We start from the raw sequence: 25002 nt of genomic DNA, 5'->3' as shown, positions 1-25002 counted from the left end.
TCTCCTCAGAACTTTTGTTTCTCACTTTTTTTCTCACATTACACATTGAAAGTGTAAGGCTCAGTCTTTTTTTTTTAACTGTTACTTTACCCTTATTAACTGGAAAGAGGACTTGGTACCAATAAATCTCTCCCTATGAACAGTTCATGAAATAATGAGAGGGGAGTTGTGTCTACTGGGTGAAAAGAGGAGCATTTCTGGAATGCCCTTCAATTCAAAATAAAATCATGCCTGCTGTAAGCATTGTCTGTGTGCATTCTGCAATAATGGTAAATGTTTGCTAAAGTTATTTGTTATTCCTGCATCTGTATACTATGCCTTGTTTGTTTGGGGTTTTTTTTTAGGTTGTTTTTTTTTTGCAAGGCAAATGGGCTTAAGTGACTTGCCCAAGGCCACACAGCTAGGTAATTATTAAGTGTCTGAGACCGAATTTGAACTCAGGTACTCCTGACTCCAAGACCAGTGCTTTATCCACTAGGACACCTAGCTGCCCCATTTGTTTTTTTTTAGCAACTTTTGTGTCACCTATATGAGTGCGTGGTTTAGGCAAGTACATTGAGATTCTTATAGAGCTTTTTTCTATAAGGTGGAAAGGAGTGTGGAGCATGATGAATTGTCTTAAGATAGTTCGCTTATTGTGCATGTATGTATACATGTATATATAAATAAAATGCATTAGATATGAAAAAATATTATATTAGGTATTACATAATTTTGCTATCTCTTATATTTTATTTTTTCCTTAAGTATATGATTTTTCTCTTACCATATTCAATTTTGATCACTGTATAGCACAGAAACAATGTAAAGACTATCACACTGCCTTCTGTGGGAGGGGTAGAGAAGCAAGATGGGGGGAAATTGTAAAATTCAAAAAATAAAAATTAAAGCAGTATTAGCTAGACCATACACAATTGTTGACAGGAGATTCTAGTGTCCCCTCAGTTTGGGGGGAATAAATCTAACAGAAAGATAAACAAAAGAGAAAATGTAGAACTGAATAAATTGCTGGAGAAACTAGCATCAAAAGTCACATGGCATCTACTGAATGAAACTAAAAAAGAATATATACATTTCTTAGCACTAATGGAACATTTATAAGAACTGACCATGAGTTAGGGCACAGTGATGTTGCAAATAAATCTAAGAAGCAAAATTAGTAAATATATCCTTTTCAGACCATAATGAAATGAAACAAAAGATACAAACCCAAATGAAGACTTAACAATGAAATCCTAAATAATGAGTAAGTCAGAGAAGAAATTATAGAAACAATTAGTGATGATGTGAAAGAAAATTATAACAGTGCAACAACATAAAAAAATTTCAGGGATGTAGCTAAAGCAGTCTATGAAAAAGAAAATAATTTTTCTACAAACATATTATTACCAAATGGAAAATCAACATGCATTATTTAAATATCAGAAGACCAAGAAATAAACAAACTTTAAATAAATACAAAATTAGAATTATTAAGAATTTAAAGAGAATTCTTTCTTTCTCCTGGTTGTTATCCCCTTAATTCTAATTCTTCTCAACATGACTAGTAAGGAAATATGTTAAATGCATTTATACATGTACAACTATCACCACAGTGTTTGCTGCCACAGTGATGAGGGAAGGAAGGGAGGATAGTAGAAAAATGTGGAATTCATAATGAAAATGAATGAATTTTAAAAATTAACTTTGCATATAATTAGGAAAAAATTTAAAGAAAAAAAGAATTACAAGAGAAATAGGCAAACTGAAAATCAAAAAACTGGAAGAGAAAAAAACTAAAAGCTAGTTCTTTGAAAAGACTTAACAAAATTGACTAGCCTCTATCCAATCTGATAACAAAGAAGATTCAAAAAAAGGTCAAATTAACAAAATAGCAAATGAGCAATGTGAAATCTCAACAAAACCAGGAGGGGAAAAAAAAAGAATTGCTGTTGTTGTTCAGTTATAATCAACACTTTGTGACCTCATTTGAGGTTTTCTTGCAGTGGTTTGCCATTTCCTTCTCCAGGTCATTTGACAGATGAGGAAACTGAGGCAAACAAGGATCAAATAACTTAGGTCACACACTAGGATGTGTCAGGAATTGGATTTGAATTCAAGTCCTATTCCAGGTCTGTTACTCTATCCACTGTGCCACCTAGCTGTCCTAGCAAAAAAAATAATAATAATTAGAAACAATTTGTTATACACAATCCTGTGCTAACAAACCTTCAAATACAAAATAAATGAAGGAATATTTTCAAAAATACAGAAATATCAAAATTAACAAAAGACCAAACCCAACCCCAGAAAACGAGAATTAGTTAGGAAAAAATTACAAAAACAGTGAATTAATGAATTCACAGAATTCTGTCAAATTTATAAAGAACAATTAGTACCCATAACACACAAATTATTCTCAGAAATTTTGAAAGAAAGCACCCCCACTGAAATCTGGGACACTAATACATTGTTAGTGGAGCTGTAAAGTGATCCAATCTTTCTGGAGAGCAATTTGGAATTATGCCCAAAGGGCAATAAAAATGTGTATACCCTTTGATCCAGCAATACCATTACTGGGTCTTTACCCTGAAGAGATCATGAAAAAGGGGTAAAAATGTCACTTGTACAAAAAAATATTCATAGCAGCTCTGTTTGTGGTAGCAAAGAATTAGAAAATGGCTGAACAAATTGTAATATGTGTATGTAATATGTAATATTATGGAATACTATTGTTCTATTAGAAACCAGGAGGGATGGGAATTTAGGGAATCCTGGGAGGATTTGCGTGAACTGATGCTGAGCTAGATGAGTAGAACCAGAAGAACATTGTACACCCTAACAGCAACATGGGGGTGATGATCAACCTTAATGGACTTGTTCATTCCATCAGTGCAATAATCAGGGACAATTTTAAGGTATCTGTGATGGAGAATACCACCTGTATCCATAGAAAAAAATTGTGGAGTTTAAACAAAGACGAAAGACTATTATTACCTCCATTTAAAAAAAAATGTTCTTACATACTACATAATTTTGCTATCTCTAATATTTTTTCCTCAAGGATATTTTTTTTCCTCTCATCACATTCAATTTTGATCAGTACATAGCATATAAACAATGTAAAGATACACAGATTGCTTTCTGGGGGGGGAAGGGAGGATGTGGGGAAAATGATAGGTAGAAAGGAAAAAAAATAAAATGTTTATATAATAAAGTACCCCCACCAGATTTCTTTTATGAGATACGGTTCTAATATCCACACCAAGAAAGAATAAAGCAAGAACTTTAAACTAACAACCTTAATGAATATCAATTCTAAATTTTTTTAAATAAAATGCTGTCAGACTGCAGTGATTTATCGAAGCAATCATTCACAATTATGAAGTTCCATTACTACCAAGAATTGCATGAATATTTCAATAGTAGGGAAATTAACACTGTCATTAATCATATTATACTCCAGAACTGCATGATTATCTCAATATATGTAGAAATAAATCTTTAACAGAGTATAATAGCCATTTAGGTGTTTATCCTCTATAAGTATAGAGGGACCTTTAAAAAATATCGGAGAAATGCAAATTAAAATAATTCTGAGGTACTACTTTATAGATATTAGGAAAATGGTAGTTTGTTCGAGGGAATGAAGGGAAAAATGAAACATTAATGCATGGTTAGTGGAATCGTGAACTGATTCAGTCAATCTCTAGAACTCAAGGGCTAAAAAAAACCATGCATTATCCTATAACCTAGTAATGCCACTACTAGGTCTATAAAAGAAATGAAAAACAAAAAGGAAAAGAACATATATGTACAAGGGTATTTTGTGGTAACAAGGAATTGGAAGTTGAGGGGGGATGTCCATCAGTTGGAAATTGGTTAAACAAATTTTATATAAGAGATGATGAGCAGAATGGTCTCAGAAAAATCTGGAAAGACTTACATGAGCTGATACAGAGTGAAATGTACAGTGTACAAAGTGACAACAATATGGTAGGATATTCAGCTATGGATGACATAGCTTTTCTCAGCTATACAGTGACACAAGAGAGCTCTGAAATGCTATTTATCCCCAGAGAGAACTGATGGTATCTGAAGACAGATTGCAGTATATATATATATATAGTTTTTTAACTTGAGAATTCTTTCACATCATGACTATTATGGCAATGAACTATACATAACCTATAGCAAATTGCTTGCCTTCTCATTGATGGAGGGGAGAAAGGAAGAGAGAGAATATGAAATTCAAAAGTTATAAAAATGAGTGTTAATTGTTTTTATATGTAACCTGGGAAAATTAAATACTGAAAAAATTAAAATTAAAAATATATCATAAAAATCATCTATCTAAAAGCAAAAGAAAGTATTATAGACCATGGGGACTTAACTAGAATCTCTTTTTCCTTTGTTTTTTTGGGTTTTTTGTAAGGCAATGGGGTTAAGGGATTTGCCTAAGGTTACACAGCTAGGTAAGTATTATGTGTCTGAGGCCACATCTGAACTCAGGTCCTCCTGACTCCAGGGTCTGTGCTCTATCCACTGTGCCACCTAACTGCCCCAATTAGAACCTTTTCTAGTAAATATAAGAGTACTATTTATTATTTAGATAGTTCTAGAAGTGTTAGCAATAATAATAAAACCAAGAGAAAGAAATTAAGATGGATAGTATCTATAAAGATACTAAAAGAGATAAAAGACTATTTGCTGATAATATGATGACTTAGTTGTATAATTCCAGGGTTTCAGCAAAGTTATTAAAATAATAGGTACAGAAAATTTGGAGGTTAAACCCTCAAAAACAAACTGCATATTTACATAATAAGAAAACTCAAGAGACAGTGATAGAAAGGAGAATCCCATTCCAAATAAATACAAAATTTATATGAAAAACTTGGGGATCAATCTACCTAAGCACTCAAAAGAGTTGTATAGATTTAGTTAGAAAGTGTTCTTTAAAGAAATAAGGAACAACTTAAATAGGTAGAAGAATATGTAGTGCTCATGGATAGTCCATGGCAAGCTAATAAAAAGGATAATCCTACAAAAGTAAATTTACATTTTTAATGTTATATCAAACAAATTATGAAAGGGAATTTTTTTTTTAGGTTTTTGAAAGGCAATGGGGTTAAATGGCTTGTCCAAGGCCACACAGCTAGGAATTATTAAGTGTCTGAGGCCAGATTTGAACTCAGGTACTCCTGACTCCAGGGCCAGTGCTCTATCCACTGTGCCACCTAGCCTCCCCAGAAAGGGAATTTTTTATAGAACTTGATAAAATAATAATTTATTTGAAAAAATAAAAAATCTATAAGTCAGTGAAAAGAAATAGGATCAAAGGGAGAATAGCATATCCAATCTTCAAACTATATTTTAAAGCATCAGTCATCAAGACTATCTGATAATCCATGTAGGTAATGATTTTGTGACTCTTCAGTATCTTGGTTGCCTTTCCTGAATGTATTCCAAACGATCAAGATCATTCCCAGATATTGCCCAGAACTGAATATAATACATTCGTTTCTAACCATTTGGTAGTCATTCTATTTAATTAAATGTTATTTTGGTTGACTATGATTTCTTCTGTGAAAGTATTTTTATGCCAAGGCATTTATAGTAGAGAAGAGAAGGATAGATTTTGAGGATATGTAACAAATAACAATTGATAAAGACAAAAAAAATTTGCTAGGATCAAGGAAATGGTTTGGAAAGGATATAAGGGAACGGAGGAGTTGGAGCTTTGTGGGATATAAAGTAGGGCAAGTCTGCCATCACTTCATGTTCTCTTCAGAAGCCAATTGTTGATTTCTAGCAGGATCTGGATTCCTATATAAGCCCACTATGAGAAAGTCTTCTTTGAGGAGTAGAGGCAATGTGTTTCAATAGCTCTTTTCTCTCACCAGCTCCCATGAAAATAATACTGCTTATTTATAATGGAGAAATAAAGTTAAATAAGAATACTGGGTACTTGGCAGATTAGTCTCAAATAGAAACAAGATAAGGAATAAAATCCCAAATAAAATCATAAGATCAAAACAATTTATATTTAGTTAAAATAAAAACTTTAACAAAAAATTTTTGGTTTCTAGACCCCTCTTCTGATCTATGTGCTCACACTTAGGTTCATAACCGCAGAGTGCTCTTCAGCTCCTAGATTTCCTCTTCCTACATAAAAAAATCAGTTGGTAAGTTAGCATGTCAGGTTTACCTCCACTGCATCTCTCATAACCACTACCCTTTATAGCTCAAGCCCTTATGACCTCTTGCCTGGACCACTGTAGTAGCTTCATTTCTTCCTCTGCCTCCAGTCTCTTCTCTATCCAATTCATCCTCTACACAGTTGCCAAAATGATTTTCTTAAAGCATAGATCTTAAGCTCTATTACTCCTCTATCAAATTCCATGAGTTTTCAAACCCCTTTACTTATCCTTTAAAATCCTTTACAGCCTTATTCTACCCTATCTTCCTCTCCTTTTCTGTGTTGTTGTAACTAGCTGGTCAATTTGCTTTTCTTCTCCAGTCCTCCCCCAGCCCTATGTCTTTAAATAAGCAGTCCTCTAGTCCTAGAATGTCCTATATCCACAACCATGATCTCTCAGAATCTCTTGTTTTCTTCGGGTTCAGATCCAATACCCTCTCCTTTGTGAGGCATTTGTATTCTCCCTCCCCTTAACTACCTGGTGCCTTCCCCAATCACCTTTTTTTACACACACACACACACACACACACACACACACATACACAAACACCCTTGTATCTAGTTAAATTCATCCAATAGACCACAATCTCCTTAAATCCAAGAACTTTTTCATTTTTTTCCCCGCTATACCCATATGCCTAGCATAGAGTCTAGCACATTCATTTTTCATTTTTCAGTCATTTTTGACTCTTTGTGACCCAATTTGGGGTTTTCTTGACAAAGACACTGGGATAGTTTGCCATTTCATTCTCCAGCTGAGTTTACAGATGAAGAAATGGAGGCAAGCATGAGTCAGTGACTTGCTCAGGGTCATCCAGTGAGTGAGTGTCTGAGGCTGGATTTGAACTCCTGCCTCCAGGTTTAGCCATTCTTTTCACTCTGACACCTAGCTACATTTAGTAAATTCATGTTGACATAGTGATTTCATCAATTTATGCAAATCTTCCTTTATGTCTGAATTTTTCATATTGTCATGTAGCAATGATTATATATTACTGTTCTATTACATTTGTATAGTGTGTTATATATGAATATAAATTATGTACAATAATTTATTCTCTTCTTCAAATGATGAGTACCCACTTTGCATTTGGATTTTTGCTACTACAAAAAAAGTAATATGTTTTGGTATCTGTGAGACTTTCCAGGTTGTTGGGGGGGTTTAAAACATGCATTTAGCTTATAGCTTCATGTAGGATACATTAAAGTATCTTTTTCTCCAAGTTCCACCAATATTAAATGTTATAATTTTATACTAGTTTTGGAAATTGAATGAGTATGAAGTTGTAATTAAAAGTTGCTTTGCTTTGTTTTTTCTCATTAATTGTGAACACTTCCCTTTAATCAATTATCCAGTGGAAAAAAATAGGAATTAGATATGAAAATCTCCAACAGTTCTTTGTGTATTCGGAATGTCGAATTTTTAATCACATATTGTTATTACAGGTTTTTTAATCAATCTCTTTTGTTTTTAGATTATGTTGTACAAAATATTTCCTTTTCTATAATTAAACCTGTTTGATAGATAGGAATTTATTCATAGAACCATAGATCTAAAACTGGAAGGATTCTCAAAGGTCATGAAGATAAACCCCCCCCATTTGAAAGTGAAGAAATTATTTGACCGCAATGACACAAATAATAAATATCAGAAGATGGATTAGAACCCAAGTCCTCTGACTCCTCCTACTCTACCATGATACTCTTAGCCATAATTGAGATAAATATAGTGTTCCTTTTCTTCTGTTTTAAAAATCTTTAGATCTTTGATCCAATTGCTGTGAGATGTGGGCTTCTTAACCTGGAGCAGTCATGATATATTTTTTAATGCTGTTAACAATATTTCTATGTAAATCTTCAGTGAATGAGTTTCCTGTGATCCCAACTGTGGAATTTATGCATTAATCAAATAATTATTATAAATTTGGCACCAAGTCCCAGAAATCAAATAGTCTGATTATTTTATAGACATATAAAGGGAATGTAGGGAACAAAAGTTTAAGAAAATATGAGCAATTTCCCTCCAGTAGGCCCTTTTACTTCCCCACACCTCTCTTTATTGTTCTACAATTGACACTATAGTGTCACTTTGATCAAAATGAGGAAATGTCAAAGGCTTTATATAAGATTTAAATATATTTCTGTAGCAAGTGATTGGAAATTTCCCTATTTTATAAGCCTCCTATTGACTAAATTAGGCAAGTGAGGAATGAGCAGGTTCAATCAAGGTGCCAGACAGGTAGCATTTGAAAAGGGTATTTTTCTTTTGAGGGAGATAACTCCCTTAAGAATAAACAAAACAAAAGTTCCTCCCCATCTTGTCTTCCTCCACCTCCTGAGTTCCCTCTGTCTCTTCCCTTGCCCTACCCTATCCTGCATTGGGAGCCATACTCTTTGTGGTTGGAGGTAATGTGATAGAAATAGTTAAGTCACAAATGAACTGCCCACCAAGCTGGAGGTCATAACATAGCAAAAGCAGAAGAAGAAAAGAGGAGGAGGAGGAGGAGGAGAAGAAGGAAGGGGGAGAAGAGGAGGAAGGAATAAAGATGATGATGATGATGATGTTATGGGCAGAAACTAACAAATAGTACAGAACTCACCATACCTAAAGGTAACCCCAAGGAACTGAAGGGCAAGATGTCCGCTTACCCCTTCTTTTTGCACACTTACTGGAAAGAGCATAAGAAGAAAAATCCAGATTTCCTGTTAACTTTGCAGAGTTTTCTAAATGGTGCTCTGAGAGGTAGAAGACCTTAGGGAAAGAGAAATCCAAATTTGATGAGATGGCAAAAGATAGGATGAAGAAATGAAAGAATTATGGACCAATGAAAAATGGCAAAAAGCAGACTATCTGGCTTCTTCCTATTCTGTTCAGTATTTCACCCCAGGATCAAGTCTACAAACCTTGGCATATACATTGGGGATATGATAAATAAGCTTGGCAGAATGTGGAACAATGAGAAATTACATTATAAGAATAAGGCATTCAAACTGAAGGAGAAATATGAGAAGGATGTCACAGATTATAAGTTGAAAAGAAAGTTTGATGGAGTTAAAGGGGACTACTAAAGCTGACTGGAAAAAGATAAGAGGAGGATGAGGAGGTTGAAGAAAATGATGAATGAAAATGTACCATGTTCTGTCTCCGTGTAAATACCATAGAATAAGAGAAATACCTTTAAATGAAACACCTCTCCTTTACAAGCATGGCTTTTCCCCCCTCATTAGGCTTCTGTTCACATAAAGCTTCTCAAACCATTTACAAATGTTATAAAACAAAAAAAAGAAGATATTGGAAGAACTGTGACAAAATTATAGAGCAAATGTTAAGAATTCAGGAGACAGAAAACATAAGAAGAAAGTTGAGATGATGACAGAACTAAGAAAATGATGTGAAAATATTATGCACTGATGAATGAATTAGAGCATCTAGGTGAAATGGAAAAGTACCCCAAAATTACCCAAACTGATACAAGAGATAGATAAATTAAGCAGACTAACCTGAGAAAAAAATGAAGTAGATCATTAATTATTTGTCTTATAAAATTCATATACACAAGCCAGAAGGATAGATGAGTGATTTTTTCCCCTAAACTTTGAAAGAACAAGTGATTTCTATGCAATATACATTGTGTTTAAGATTTTAAGTGTATAATACTTAATAATTCTTGAAAAGTAAAAATAGTCTTGATTTTAAAATCTAAGGGGAAAAGACCACAATGAAAGAAAGCCCTCATTAAGTTTTAAGCATTGTGATAAGTACTGGGGATACAAATACAAAATTAAAATAGTTCCTGCTCTCATCCTTATGGACAAAAAACACATATAAGCAAATTAGTAGGCAAAGGAATGCTGTTATGATCTAGGAAGTCATAAAGATGGTGAGTGGAACAATTGATAGACTTTTTCCAGAGGTAAAGGTTTAAAAAAAAAATAAAGATGGAAAGTGAAGCAAGTAGCTATACAGACAGTAGCAAGACATGGCCCCAAGGAGTGCCAAGTCAATTAGCTAATCCCAGGCATAGTCTGAGGGAAAAAGAAATTTGAGGGGTGGCTAGGTGGTGCAGTGAATAGAGCACTGGCCTTGGAGTCAGGAGTACCTGGGTTCAAATCCGACCTCAGACACTTAATAATTACCTAGCCATGTGGCCTTGGGCAAGGCACTTAACCCCATTGCCTTGAAATAAAAAAATTAAAAAAAAAAGAAATTTGAAAATAACTATGTAATAAGCTAATTTATGTATCATCAAATAAAATGCAGCATTAAATTTTTAAAGGAGCATAACTAAAAAGAACTTATTAGTTAGAAACACTAAGGATTCACAGATGGAAACTGATCAGCATTACACTGTTTCAACCAAAAACACCATGAAACATCATAAAAAGGTATGAGTGGCCTTTGGTAATTTTCAACAATAGCAATTCAGCAAACAAGTGCAAACTATTTGGGAGAGGTTCAGAGTTATAGCCCCTGCCTTCCTGGAGCTTACAATCTAACAGAAAGACAAAAAAAAATAGCATACTTCATAGTAATTCTTTCTTTGTGTATATACATATACATTTGTGAATTACATGTAGTATGTTATCATATATTAAAAAGTATATAAAATCTGCCTAGAACAAAACATAAGTGCATTTTTAGAACAATATAAGGAGGGGAGAACATTACTGATAGAATAGAATCGGAGAGTCTTCATATAAGAGGTAGAAGTTCAGTAAGGCTTTAAAAATGGGTAGAAATTTCTCATTGCGCTTATCACAAATGAAGTAAAAGAATTTTTTCCCCAATCATCTTCTTGAAAATTAAAAAAATTCCAACATCCCATGTATTAAAGAAATAAAATTTCAATCCTACTAAAAACTGGTACAAAACAAAATTTTCCTTTACTATTTCCCTTTGATATAGTATTAGCAGTGATAGCAGTTTTAATAAGATATGGGGGGGGGAAAGCAACTGTGGGGTAAGGTTTGCCAACAAAAGACATATATCACTTTTTTCAGAAGGTACATGTTTATATAAGGCCTAGAAAAAATAAGAGATATGACAGAAAATTGATGTGATGAATTTAGAAAGGTTTTAATTAGGCTGTGGAGTAAACCTAGAAAAATTCATTCTTCTATTCCCCAAGTGGAGAAATTTTTTAAAAAGTAATTCTATTTACAAAAATGACAAAAAACATAATGTATCTGATCCACTAATACATGGAAGTATTTTGAATTGGAAGTAACAGCAACCAGATTAACCCTACTGAGAACTTTTCTAATCCAGTATCCCCCAAATCTTCTCTGGACCAAACTTTTCCTCAGAATATGGGCATCAAGGAGCATGGGGCAAACACCTTCCAATAAGTAGAATGGACTTTGAGCTTATTTGGCTAGTTATGCCTACATATGAAGGAATCTTATTTACTAATCATTTTTCTTTCCAAATTCTACATTGTCAATTGTAACAAATTACATAGAACTTGGGAAACCTTCGATAATGATATTTTTGGAGATTGAACTTTTATCTTCCATGACAGTTTGAAGGGCAGGCATCACTTTGCCTTACCAGAGGCATTGTCCTTACTAAGCCTGGATAAGTGGCAGTTTATCTACAGGTCACAAAATGAACAAGCATTTTCTCCCTTGGTAACTGCTTTTATAAAGACAAGGATATCTACATTCACTTGCCAAAGGATCATTTTCTTTATAATTCCTAAAGATGTTTGCTAGATCCTTATTCTCAGGTAATGTATTTTTGTTTTGTTTTTTAACTTAAAAGTTAATGTTTAGCTTTTATTTCTATATTTCTTATCAGGTCTAAATGCTTAGAATAGGTTGAAGATACTGATTCTACATCTAAATTATAGATTTTAGCTAATACTTTTTCTTTTTTTTTTCCTTTATTTTTTGATTTTAGGTCACAATTCCCAGACCCTCTGTGGCATCCACACAGTCCACTTCAGGAAGCTTTCATTATGGCCAACCCTTGGAGAAGAAGGATCTTCAGCCCCTGGAACACACTGTCGAGCTTTACTCTCCAAGAGAAAATGTGTCTGGTGTGGTAGGGACAGAGGGTGAACTTCCTAGTGGTGCCAGCAGAACAGATTGGGTGCTTCCCTTAGATCATCAGGAGAATGCTTCAAGGGAAGGCCTCACTAAGGAATGTGTCAAATCCCAAGACTTGGTTCAAAAAGAGCTGCCTGACCAAAACAACATAAAAGTGGTCACAAAAGAATTTCAGACTCTCCCTTTGGGAGCTGAAGAGAAGAGCATTGTGTTGGATTCAGATAATGAGGAGGAGAAATTAGGCAAAGGGCACTGTTTCATTGAGATTTCTAATCTTCCAGGAGATTTAGAAAGGGAGCATCCACCTATTCCCGAACCTCTTGAAGAATTCAGGACACGGACTTTCTGCTTGGTGCCAAATCAGGACACAAATCATGAGATAATGAAACTTCTGGCAGGTGCAACTTCAGAAATTTCTCCAGCACAAATCATCCACCCACATGGTGAAGGACAGATAACTCAGGCTCAAAAAAGCAAATTCCAGAGAGGAGAGGATATCAGGAAGGGAGAAGGTATGCTCAGTCACCAAGGGGATCTCTCTGCTTTTTTACATCAAGAGGGTAAGAAAGAGAAAATTTCCCCTAGAAATGGAGAGTTGTTTCATTGCATTTCAGAAAATGAACATTCTCCCACATCCAGGAAAGATGTCATTAGGTCATCCTTTATAACTAGACACAGTCGCATCCCTGTTCTAGCACAAGAGATAGACTCGACTTTTGAGTCCTCTTCTCCAGTTTCAGCAAAAGAGAAACTCCTTCAAAAGAAAGCTTACCAGCCAGATCTAGTCAAGCTGCTGGTGGAGAAAAGACAACTCAAGTCTTTGCTTGGTGACCTCTCAAGTGCCTCTGACAAATCACTAGAAGAGAAGTTAGCTGCTGTTCCTGTTCCCTTTCCTGAGGATGAAGTCTTCACTCCCTTTTCAAGACTAACAATAGACCCTCAATTGAGCAGGTCAGCCGAGGATAGCTTTCTGTCACCTCTCAGCTCCCAGGCTAGAAAGAGCAAAATTCCACGGCCAGTTACCTGGGCTAATACAGACCAAGTCAGTAACTCAGCCTCAGCTCAATTCTTTCCTCGGCCACCACCAGGAAAGCCTCCAACTAGACCTGGAGTAGAAGCCAGGTAAGACCAAAAGGACAGAACATGTATATGTTAAAGTGTTTGTAAGAAAGCATTCTTAAGTCATACCATAGCACAGTTCAAAGGACAACAAACTATGCTTTCCACCCTTCCTCACCTATTTTTGTAAGGCCTATGAGTTAAAAATGGGTTTATCTATTTTTCTTTTTTTAAATAAGGTTTTGGTACTCCAACAAAGTAGAAAGAGGACTGGTTGTAGCAGACCTAGTTCTAGTCTTGGTTTTAATGTTTTCAAGCTGTTTGATGCTAGGAAGACCAAGGGCTTTTTGAAAAGTTTCTTCATTTTAAAATGCAGATAATATGTGCATGATAGGCCTCATAAGGGTGTTGTAAAGAAATAATTTTGTAAATCTTAAAGTACTTAAAGTTATAATTATTCTCCTAGCCTTTGAAATCTTATTCAAGCATTTTCTCTCCAAAAGCAGAGTGATTTTTAAGGTCTAAATGCTTCCATAAGTAGTTGGAATATCATTTTAATAAATATCATTATATTGTCTAACTCTATATTAAAAACTATTTCTGGTCTTGGCAGATGGCCCTCGGTGCTTTCCTGATCAGATTAAGATGAATTCCCCTAAAAAAATACTACAACAGATTTTACCAGTCTTTGTGTGTAAAGTTGTTTTGTATTTGTGATTTATGGTGTGACATGTATTACAATTTTTTTTAGAGGTGGAAAAGAGGAAGATCATAATTTGCCAGGGTGATATCAAAGATTTCTTCCCTTGAGAACTGAAACATTGAGGTTTCCAGGGTAGAAAATATCAATAAGGAAAAGAAAAGAGACCCTAAGCTTTTAACAGGAAACTAATGACAAAACAAACATCTGCAGTTACAAGCAATATAGTTATAAATCTCCCTTTGAATATGTTTTTGTATTGTAAAAATTTTTTTTAAATAAAGGGTCTAACTATAATATGAGCTTATACCAAGAACTAGCTTTAAAGTACCAATGTCTAAGAGAAGTAAGAAAGAATGTTTCCAATTGCATACTAATAATAAGTACATTAAATGAGACATTAAGATCTAAGGATTTGCCCAGGACCTATACATTTTCTCTTGATAGAATAAGGATTTAGTCAAGGGTTCATCACTCAGATTTTTCTCTTTTAACATCTCCTCAACGCAGATTATTTCATAAGTACCTTTCATGTGAAAAGCACTAAGGAAGAATAAAAAATTAAATATTATTTGGTCCCAAATCTTGTGAAACTTAGCACCTAAGTAACCTAAGCTTATATACATATATTACTATGATAAAGAATTATTTGTGAAGCTCAAACTAACTGTTAAGTAAGACCCAAGGGAAGAAAGGATTTTACTATCTGGTAGCAATCAGGGGTGGTCAGTTGATGGAAGAAGCAAAATTTGGACTGGACCTTAAAGGATGGATAGGACTTTATCAGATATAGTATAAAGAATGGGGAGGATATCCCAAGCTGTAGGGAAAAGTATGAACCAAAGGCAAAAAGATCTGAGAGGATCAGTTCTCCCCTATGTCTGGAATGTATTCCTTCTCTTTTCCACCTTAGAGTAGTCTTGCTTCAGGGGCCCACCTCCTTTGTATAACCATCCTTGATCTCATCAGTGTTCTTTCTCTCCTCAAATTTTTCTCTACTTTATCTCCTTTGCCCTCATTATTCCTTTTCTTGTGTTCTATTTATGTTCCTCCAGTATGATCTTTCAATAGAAAGGAAGCCTCTTGACTAGAAGGACATGTTATTCTTGCATGTGTTAGGCGGTTTATTATAAATAGTTGCTCAGTTGCTTTGTTGAATTTATGACTTGGGTTCAACATAAGAAAATAAATCTCAAAATGTTGATCATTTTAAGGTCATAAAAATCAGTGTCTTTTCTGCTAATCAGGGTAACGTTTTGTAAGTAGGCCCAGGAGGTAGCACTGTGTTAAACATAACATAGGATAAATCAGCTTTAACTTCTCAATTGGGCCATGGTACTAAAGCCACAGACCAAATTAATTTTAATTATAGTTCTATTCGTCCAGAGTCCTGGCACAACAGTCTCCTAAACTTAATATGATACTCATAAGAGGGAAAAGAAGCCCAGAAAAAGTGAATATGTTATTGATGACTGATTATTAAATGTCATTTCTAAGTTTCATGTTTCTTAAAGGTGCTAGTATAGCCCTGAAGGTCATTTTCCAGGTGCCTGGTAATAAGGTTATAGTAGTAGCAGTTTAGCAATTTAAAATTTTATAAATCAAAGTGAAGGCTTACCAAACACCTTTTCAAACACAATGGTATTAGGACTTCTTAGAGGTTCCATTAATTTAACAGAAATAGAGAATTACATTAACTAGAAAAAAATGATCATTTAGCTTTAACTTTTCACAGATAAGGACAGTTGAGGGATTAAGTAAAATCTTTTTATTTTATAAATTATTAAATATAACAAATATTTTTAATCAAAGTCTTTATTCTTCTTAGTGGGTACAATTCATATGGAAGACTCGCAGCATCATGTTAAGCTCTCCATATATGTAGACCTGCTCAGACTAAATTGTCTAACCAGTATCACATGATATACATGTGATCTTCTCAAATTCCTAAAAATATTGACAAGTAAAAGCAAAACAGTGAATTTCTCTGTACCCTCAAAACTATATTCTTATAATGACACAAACATCTGGCATTTGTAAAGTGTGGTATGTATTTTAGGAAGTTTACAGTTGACAGATTTTTATATATCTTACTGAAGTGTGAATATCAAGATAATTCTTCTTGTGTTCTTTTAAGGTTACGTAGGTATAAAGTCCTAGGGAGCAGCAATTCTGACTCAGACCTTTTCTCCCGTCTGGCTCAAATTCTTCAAAATGGATCTCAGAAATCTCGGGGCTCTACACAGTGCAAGAGTCCTGGCTCCCCTCACAGTCCAAAAACACCTCCCAAGAGCCCAGTTGTCCCTCGGAGAAGTCCCAGCGCCTCCCCACGAAGCTCTTCCTTGCCCCGCACTTCAAGTTCCTCACCATCCAGGGCTGGAAGGCCCCACCATGACCAGAGGAGTTCATCCCCACATCTGGGGAGAAGTAAATCACCTCCCAGCCACTCAGGATCCTCATCTTCGAGGAGGTCCTGCCAACAGGAGCACTGCTGTCTTAAACCCAGCAAGAATGGCATGAAAGGATCAGGCAGTCTCTACCATCATTCTGCCAGTCCCAAAACTCCCCCAGGGAAGAATAAGTCAGCCAGTAAACTCAGCAGATAGGAACCAAGCTATGTCCCTATCACAGGTGTGAAATCCTCCTAAATCTGATGCATGTTGTGTCCGTGTACTATATATTTTAAAAAAAAATCAGTGTTGACCTTCACTTGCAAAAGAAAGTAACATATGATAAATTATTTATGAAAAGAATGTATGACAAAGAATTTCCCAAAGGCAGGCAGCAAGCAGATCAGAAATCAAAATGTATTTGTGCGTGTGAAGGGAGAGTCCAGCAAACTCATTTGAGTAAAACTCACCAAGTCCAGTAATCTCTAATTTCTTAGCTTTTTTAAAAAAAAAGAGAGTTTTGTGGGGGGAAGTTGAATGAAATTTACAGTGTGGGCCTACTCTTTGCTTAATGATTACTTAAACAAATGTTGAATATACTTTAATATTTTCATCTAAGGTTTCCTCACCTTAGAGAATTGGTATTACTCAGATCATCTTAATTTAAGAAAATATGTTGTCTGGAAGCCAGTGATGACATGCTCTTTGCTTGTATGTACATATGAGCTGTTGAGTTTTTGTGTAACCTTTGCTCCAAGTCCACATGACCTCTTTGGAATCCAGTTTCATGAGCTTATCTTGACCACATAATTCATTCTTCCTTCTCTCACCAGGCTTATCTTTTAACATAAATATTTTAACATGTTTTTAGCAGTGTTTGCTAGGACTTCCCTTAGCTATTTCAAATCCAGAGAAGTTCTTGGTTCCCTCATATTGTCCTTTGAGGCAATACTTTGAGTTCAGTACTTCTCCTCTATGATTGACAGATAACTAAAGGCCTTCTTTGTGGACTATGGAAAGATGGGGTATGTCCCAAAGACTGATCTGGAAGCCTGAACCTTTATACAAGTAGCAACTTGGAAAGGTTCTAGGAAGTAGGAGAGTTCAAGCAGAGGAAACCCTCTGCTTATTTCACTATACTCAAATCCTCATTCCCTGATTCCTTGAAGCACCAGTTATTTTCAATGTCAACCACCAAGATATTTCCAGAAAGAGTAAATGGGAGAGGAATACTGGCATGGTTCTCCATTTCTACATCTCAGGCTTACCTCCAGAAAAGAAAATTAGGTATATTGTTGAGGGAGGTGATCCTCAAGCCTTACATTTTTTAAGTTACCTAAAAACTAGAATTGAATATCTGGGGAAATAAAGCTAAAAGATCAGGCGTAAATAGTTATCTTTGGTGTTTTTTAACCCATCTTTTGCTCCTCACAGGTCTTACCTCTGTGCCTCAGATGAACAATACTGAGCTTCCATCCCAATTAATGACTATGAGAGGACCCTAGCGTAAACCCTCCCATTATATACTCCCCCCCCAAAAGGGACCAGTCAAAAATGAAGCCTCAGACTTTGAATTGGCTTTCTTTGTACACCCTGTTCCTGGCATGCCGGGTGTTGTGGAAACCTAACAGGGTCAGATAAATAGGTCTGCTTGCTGTTGATAATTGCCTTCCAGCAAACATCTGTGCTTTTTCCTTTAACCTTGTGTTTGTTGCCAAACTTCATTCCCTTGGTTTAAAAAAAGGAATACTTTGAGTAAATATGTTCTGATGCTGCATCAATGTAGCCCTGAAGCTACACTGAACTTTCTCTTAGTCTGTGTTGGACTTAAAAAAAAACAAACAACACTCTCCATGTGTGTACTGTCTCCTATAAGTAATGTAGCATAGTAGGGAACCTTAATTTGAGTTTCAACCATTACAGAGGAATGCAATAGGTAGGGAATACCTGCTGTTCCTGAAGCAACTGTAATGTTGGCAAGGCCGATCTTTCTGTATCATATTGTATAATAACAACACTTGCATGTCTTCATGGTAAATTATATTATATAAATATTTATAAATATATATATATAGACATATGCGTATAAACTCATTCACTCTCATTCTCCATTTGTAATTTATAGACCGCAGATGGTAAAATTCCCTTTCTATTGCGTGCCTCAAATACACTTGGGCCTTGCGTCTTCATTTTTTGAAAATATTTTCTTGGCATGTGACATCACACAGATTCTTCCTGCCTTCCCTGTGTAATGTTTAAGGGGTGGCAGTTCTCAAATAAGCCAGGTTTTAGAGTGTAGTTTAAATTCTCATTTAAAGAGAGCCTTTAATAGAAAAAGAAATACTTGAAAGTTCTTGTATTACTGGTTCAAAAAATTTGTCATGTTAATCTCACAGTATTCTCATCATGGTTAAAGTGGAAAATCTGGGATGATCATCATGGTTTAAGTCCAGTGACAAAAAGAATGCCATGCTAGGTTAGCATGAACTGATAAAGAATCCCTAACTGTTATCATTCCATTTTACTTTCTTCATTTTTATTGTGTACTTTGTAGGCTTCTGATATCAGAGTTAGCTAATTTTTATTTTGTTGTATTGGCTAAAGTAGTCTGCTTTAAGGCCTTTTCTCTCCGATCAGAACTGTACTAGTTATAACCCATTTTGAAGAGCTGTTGTTACAGATGTGGCTACTGTTGTTGTAGTGTATACATGATTTCACTTTCCTACCGGCATCTTTGCCAAGTTTCCCCAAACGAACACTGAAGTCAGAGCAGCATTTAAATGTGTTTCCCCCACTTTGATTCTCTTCAATGTATCCCTGACCTTTCCACTGTGCTGCCTGCTTTTTTGTATAAGAAGCATTGGCAAAGTTTGTTAAGCCTCAAATACTACACATCAGGATAGAGAGATAAGCAGCCATCATTATGTAAGAATCTATCTTGCATGTTAAAGAATGAGTTAACCAAAGATGTGTTTCTGCTCTCTCTGCTTCCTTTTAAGGGAAAAACCCACAAAGTAGCTCTACCTTCACATATTATTAAGTATATTTAAAAGTACATGCCCTATATAGAGTATCTAACAGAAATGTTTTTTAAAAGCATAGTTGTCCTTGCACTAATTATTTGTGCTGTTAGATGATGAGTATTGCTCAGACTAAAATCAGAGTGGCTTTCCTGAGCAGAAGCTAGCTCAGAACTTTTTTGGGAGAGGGAGGAATCTTTTTTTTTTAAGTTAGGATACATAAAGAATTTTTTTTCTAGGTGACAATATATTGCAGACTTGGGTGTTAGGCATAACTTAATCAAATTAATTGCTTTTAAATTAGTGAATATCTGAAATAGAAATGTGTTGCATTTGGGGGTTTAGGAGAAGGTGCTAATCAAAGTCAAATAAAATTATATTAACATGCAAATACAAAAACATATATAAAAAATGTAAGGCAAAAGCCAGAACTGCATTATGGGATCTCAAGTACCTCAGTTGAATTGAGGTTGAGAAGGCAAGCCTTCTGACAGCCTACAATTCCTGGGTACTGTAACACAGTTATCTACTCAAACCTCCTAATCTCCCTTTTTTCTTCTCCAATTCTTTGTATTTCTTCAGTTGAGCAGAAGACATGGGCAGGAACATCTTAGTCACCTTAAGTTGGTAAATGATTTCATCCTGAACTTTGTTTCCCAGGGAATGGAGATTGGTTGAGACATTCAATTAAAATTCTATATGGTAATCTCTGCATATGTTTTCACATATAAAGATATTTTGTGGGACCAGATTTAATATGTGATAAATAAAAAGAAGAAAATTAATGTCTGATAAAATTTAATCTTAAAGCAACTGCCTGGAATTATGAAACTCTGAATTTTGGACTTAATTCAGAGATGTACTATTTCTCTAATTCACCATTCCTATGCAAGCTGGCTTTGCTAATAATGATGTATTTACACTTAAAGTTTAAGTTGCATGGTGTGAACTGAATTCCATTTTTCTACTAATATTACCAGGATAATCGAGATCCAAATAACTAGCAAAATATTAGTATTTATTGGAACCCATTGCAGTCAACATATACTTTATATTTTTTGCTCTTTTGACTCAAAAGAAGTCTTTGCTGCTTACTACTGCATTGTACTACATTTACAATTTTTTAAAGACTATAGAAGACTTCTTGATTAACCTTGGTAAATGATCATTTTGGGAACATTTCTGCACAGCTACTGTGAAGGCACTCACATCTTACATAAGACTTAAAGTCTATATAGATCTCTGTGCTAATGTTTTTCAAGGTTTCATTTATTTTACAGGGAGAAAGAGCTTTATGCATGTAAAAATACAGATAGTTAGAACCATAACTAACACACATGATGTGATCAAGTTGAAACGGAATTAGAGATTTTTTTTTGGGGGGGGGCCCTAGTTTGGAAATTTTCTTTACTTATCTAGTATTAAGGATTAGATGATGAAACAGCATCCCAGAAATCAGAATTTAATAGCCATGAGGGGGTGGGGAAGGTGCATTTGAATCTGGGTACTTTAAACTATTTATAAATGCTAAGTCAAATTTTAGTGGTCACAGGAAACTTAAGCTCTTCAGACTGAAAAAAAAATATTTTTGGTTCCTTTCTAACAAAAGTGCACTGGTATGAGAGAACCATTACTTCTGTTTCTGTTCTTTTGTAATCTTGATAGTAGGAAGTCTTGGATGTTTTGTTTACATATTTGTTCACTGAGTTTCTGTGCACTTTATCTCAGGTGAGAACGGTCACTTTAGCATCAATACCACTAGTGCTGAGAAAGAAAAAAACATTACTTTTTGGCTTCTCTTTGCCTTTGGTTCTGTAGACAAGGCAGAAACAGGCTTATTAGTCTTATTTTGAGAGAGAGAGAGAGAGAGAGGGTGGGGGGTAGAGAGAGAGAGACTTAAGGGACATAGCCACCATGGTTTTCCCCAAGATCATCATGTACTTACCTTAGGGAACTTACAGATATATGATACATACTCAAGACTTCACATCTGATTTCAGAGGGAATGAGTCAGAGCTACTGAATCTGGAAACCCCAACTCCTGCCCCCACAGAATGTAACCAGATTGAGTTTACACAACCACTTAAGAAAACTTTAATATTTACTATCCCAACCCTTATCCCATCCCCCATAGTAGGCAGTTTTATACTTTAAAAAAGTTTTAGTTTAAAAAAAAACTTTTAAAGGTTTCCTTTAAGTGGGTTTCCCAAGAAAGTAATGGAGAGTAGCAAAAGCTACACACTCTGACTCCAATGAGTGAATGCTTCCTAATTTCATTATGATTTAACATGCTTCATACCCCTTGTTCTCCAGACCCCTGGTGTTCCCTGACAAACATGATCAGATAAAGCATCACCTTGATATTTATTATACTCTGGTGACTGCATACATATATATGTATAAATATACATATATATTATATAATATATATGTTTTAGACATAAAAGCTGAGAAAGTTCCACAGTCAAGGAGCAAGTCATTTCCTCCTTATATCTTTCCCACTCATTTTCATTTCCAGTAGTAAATTTTAAGAAAAATCATTTGGCATTCTTTCTATCATTCCCTTATGAGGTGATAGGATTTTGAATGTCTTCCTAATGTATACTAGAAATTATTAGATGGGCCCAACTTGCTTCCTTAAGCTTTTTTTAGCATGAGTTATGCAGCCCTACTTTTCCCAGATGCCCAAGAACATTGGCAAGGTGCCCATTTATCTCAGGGGGGTTGGGGGGGAGAATGAAACAGGTCACTGAGTAGTTTCTTGCATTGTAGGGGCTGCTCATCTCACAAACTGTTATGAACATTTGCCTTGTACATTTTCTGTCTTTAGCAAACAAGTATTAGGTTCCACATTTGGATGCTTAACAACCAGACTGATCACAGTCTGATTGTAAAGATTCTTGGTAAGTCAGGTGAGCTTTTAGGATATAGTATTGTCTTGTACAAACTGCAATTCACATCCCTAATGACACTCATATCACAGGATCTAGGTTCTTTAGCCAGTTTGATTTCAAATGCAATTTTTCTTTCATGTTGTGTATTCATTCACTTCTAATGGGTAAATAGACCTATTTCTTCTCAGAGGCTAAAAGGCAAAGAGCTTGAATAGCAATCAATGGGCCTGGGAGAGAAGCAGTTAGGATGGAGGTCACAAGACTTTAAAAACCTTGAGTTTTTTAAGCTACTCACTGGGTTTTCCCTAAGAGAAAAATCATTGGTTACTAAGATAAAAGATGGCACTAAACAGTGGGAAACTAGACCATTTAAGATTTTGGTGAAAAGACATCTAGCAGAGAAGGCAGACTGAGAAAGATGAAAGGAAGTAGATTGAAGGATGTTCTTCATTTGCTTCAATCTGGATCCATTAGCTTTCTTCAGCATGCTGCTCTTTGGGGAACACCCCACACTAGGTTTTCATTCTGCTTTTGGCAGTCTTCTTGAAACGGCCAGTGCCTACATCATTGTGCCATTTTTTTTTTTACCTAGACATCCCAAACTTTTTTTAAAAAAAGGAAAACCCATTTTGAACCAGGAAGTAAACTTAAGAAGCTGTGAATTATTGATGACTGCTAAATCAGACTCAAACAGCAAGCTGAAGGGTAGAATTTCTTATTGAATCAGACAAATAAGTTAGGTGAACACTCACTTGATGATTCTTCTTGACCCCTTGTGAATCAGTGACAGGATACAGGAAGATGAAAAGCTGTTCTGTGAAAGTATTGGGTACTGTTTTAAATGGCACATCTGTGAGACTGTCTTCTGATTTTGTTGTCTCCCAAAGGTGTTGTATACAAAAGTGTCCCATCTCCCCCTACAAACATCACCCACCCCTTTTTCATGTTTTGCTCAGGCAACCAAGGACATAATTATCTGCAGAAATATGAGTGCTTTCATATCGGCCATTTGTACATAAAAAAAATGTAATTATTTATTTAATTTTCTCATTTGTATCATATTAAGGCTTTGTACAGTGTTTTAAGTTCTGTTTTCAAATTATTTTGTATTTTATTTTTATAAACTAGTAATAAAATATTCATTCCGCATGCAAATTCCAGCTCTGACTGCATTTTTATGATCATTTGGTTATTAGGAGTAAGAAATGCTACGAAATTTTTTTTGATTGTTTTTTTAAGCTTCTTACACCTACAGATTACCAAAGCAATCTCAGACTTTCCTTTCATAAAGGCAAAAACAGCTCATGCTACTTTAAGTGCAAGTTCACATCCAGCAATGATCCAAACTCAGAGGGATAAACTATATAAAACCGAAAAAGATGTTGGTTGCCACACACACCACATTTAAAACTCAGTCGAAGAGATTCACAGATTTTGAGCCAGAAGGGAACACAGAACTCTAGTCTAACCTTGTTTTAGATGAAGAAACTTGCCCAGAGAGGTTAAACAATTTGCCCAGGGTTGCAAACGTGTCAGTAAATGGTCAAGATGGGATTTAAACTCAGGTCCTCTGATCTGATCAGATGCGGCACTTTGTACTGGATCTCACTGCCTTAAATGTGCAATACTGGAGTTAATCAGTTCCCTTTGTCCCTCCTTGAATCTGCAGGTAATTAGAGAATGCTCAGCCCCGCCACCTCGCCCGGCCTCAGGTTTTCTCACAGCTGGGTGGTAGGGTGCTTCTGTTGGAGTTTGTTCCCCAAAAGGTCCGGACTCCAGAATTAATTATGCAAACACATGGGTGCTTTGTTAACACAGCTTGTAAATCACTGTTGTCTTTCCCGCCATGGGAAACTCCCTTCTTACTACAGTAATGCCTGGTCATGCAAATTGTTGTCTCTGCCATACAGTTGGTTGTCTCTTCTGTAACCTTCCTTTGAAATAAAGGAGCTGTCTTACCTGGGCTGGTTTGACCTGGAATTTTTCCATTGATCAACATCTAAAGGTACTGTGTGATGAGTTGCCCATTTCTCTGTTCAGTAGCTTCACCAGCAGGCAGGAGTCTGTCTTATTTCCCTGTCCCTCCTCACATGCCACTGCCGGCGCCCGCCTCGGTGGGTCGGGTCAGAACAGAAGCTACCTGAGGCTGGCCCCGGAGGCCCATTTGCTCGACTGCACTGTAATGCTGGCATCCATACAGGTGAGCGTGAGGATTTTGTCCCAAAGTCGTGCCGTGTGCGTGGGGAAGACGTGATTTCACAATATAGTCAAGTTCTGCAATGGGTGACGCTGTCCCGGTTTTATCGATTTATGTCAATGCGAAGAGCAAAACCAAAAGTACAGGAACTGGCGGTCGGGCGCTGTCTAGGTTTTGGGGTGCTGCGAGGGTGGGGAGCGGTTTAGCAAGCGAGGTCCACCGTGGGGGACCCTCCAACAATCTCTGGGCGAAAAGCTGGAGCGTGGCGCGGGGGCCGCCAAGGAAGGTCTGAGCCGGGCCTCGTGCTTGGCAGTGCCCTCGCACGGAGCCGCCCCGGGCTCAGCGGGGGAGCGGGCGGGCCGGCGCCGCCCCCGTCCGGGTGCCCGCGCTCCCCCGGGGGGGGGGGCTGCTCCTGGGCCGCGGCGCCTCGCCCCGCCCCGGCCGGGCCCCGCCCCCTCCTGCCGGGCCCCGCCCTTCTGCCCCGGCCCCTCCTGCCGGGCCCCGCCCCCC

General features: G+C 36.3%; 1 protein-coding gene and 1 long non-coding RNA gene across 8 annotated transcripts in view; one reads left to right on the top strand and one right to left on the bottom strand.

Moving 5' to 3' along the window:
• TTBK2 (tau tubulin kinase 2) overlaps positions 1-17771 on the top strand; it is a 242175-nt gene extending 224404 nt beyond the window's left edge. For all 7 annotated transcript variants that reach the window (XM_074235218.1, XM_074235212.1, XM_074235213.1 and 4 more), the window contains 2 exons: positions 12084-13354; positions 16129-17771. In XM_074235218.1, the coding sequence (XP_074091319.1) occupies positions 12084-13354; positions 16129-16597 (1740 nt within the window). In that variant the 3' untranslated portion in view covers positions 16598-17771. The remainder of the gene's footprint in view (positions 1-12083; positions 13355-16128) is intronic.
• LOC141522106 (uncharacterized) lies at positions 16907-24885 on the bottom strand. Its single transcript, XR_012478131.1, has 2 exons — positions 23048-24885; positions 16907-21165 (listed from the first exon to the last, which is right to left on the bottom strand). It is a non-coding gene; the product is annotated as an uncharacterized LOC141522106 (long non-coding RNA).
• Positions 24886-25002: the final 117 nt, after the last annotated feature.

The sequence above is a fragment of the Macrotis lagotis genome, chromosome 4, assembly GCF_037893015.1.
Source record: "Macrotis lagotis isolate mMagLag1 chromosome 4, bilby.v1.9.chrom.fasta, whole genome shotgun sequence".
Lineage (NCBI taxonomy): Eukaryota > Metazoa > Chordata > Mammalia > Peramelemorphia > Peramelidae > Macrotis > Macrotis lagotis.
The sequence above is the reverse complement of the archived record's forward strand: the minus strand, read 5'-3'. Positions and strand labels throughout refer to the sequence as shown.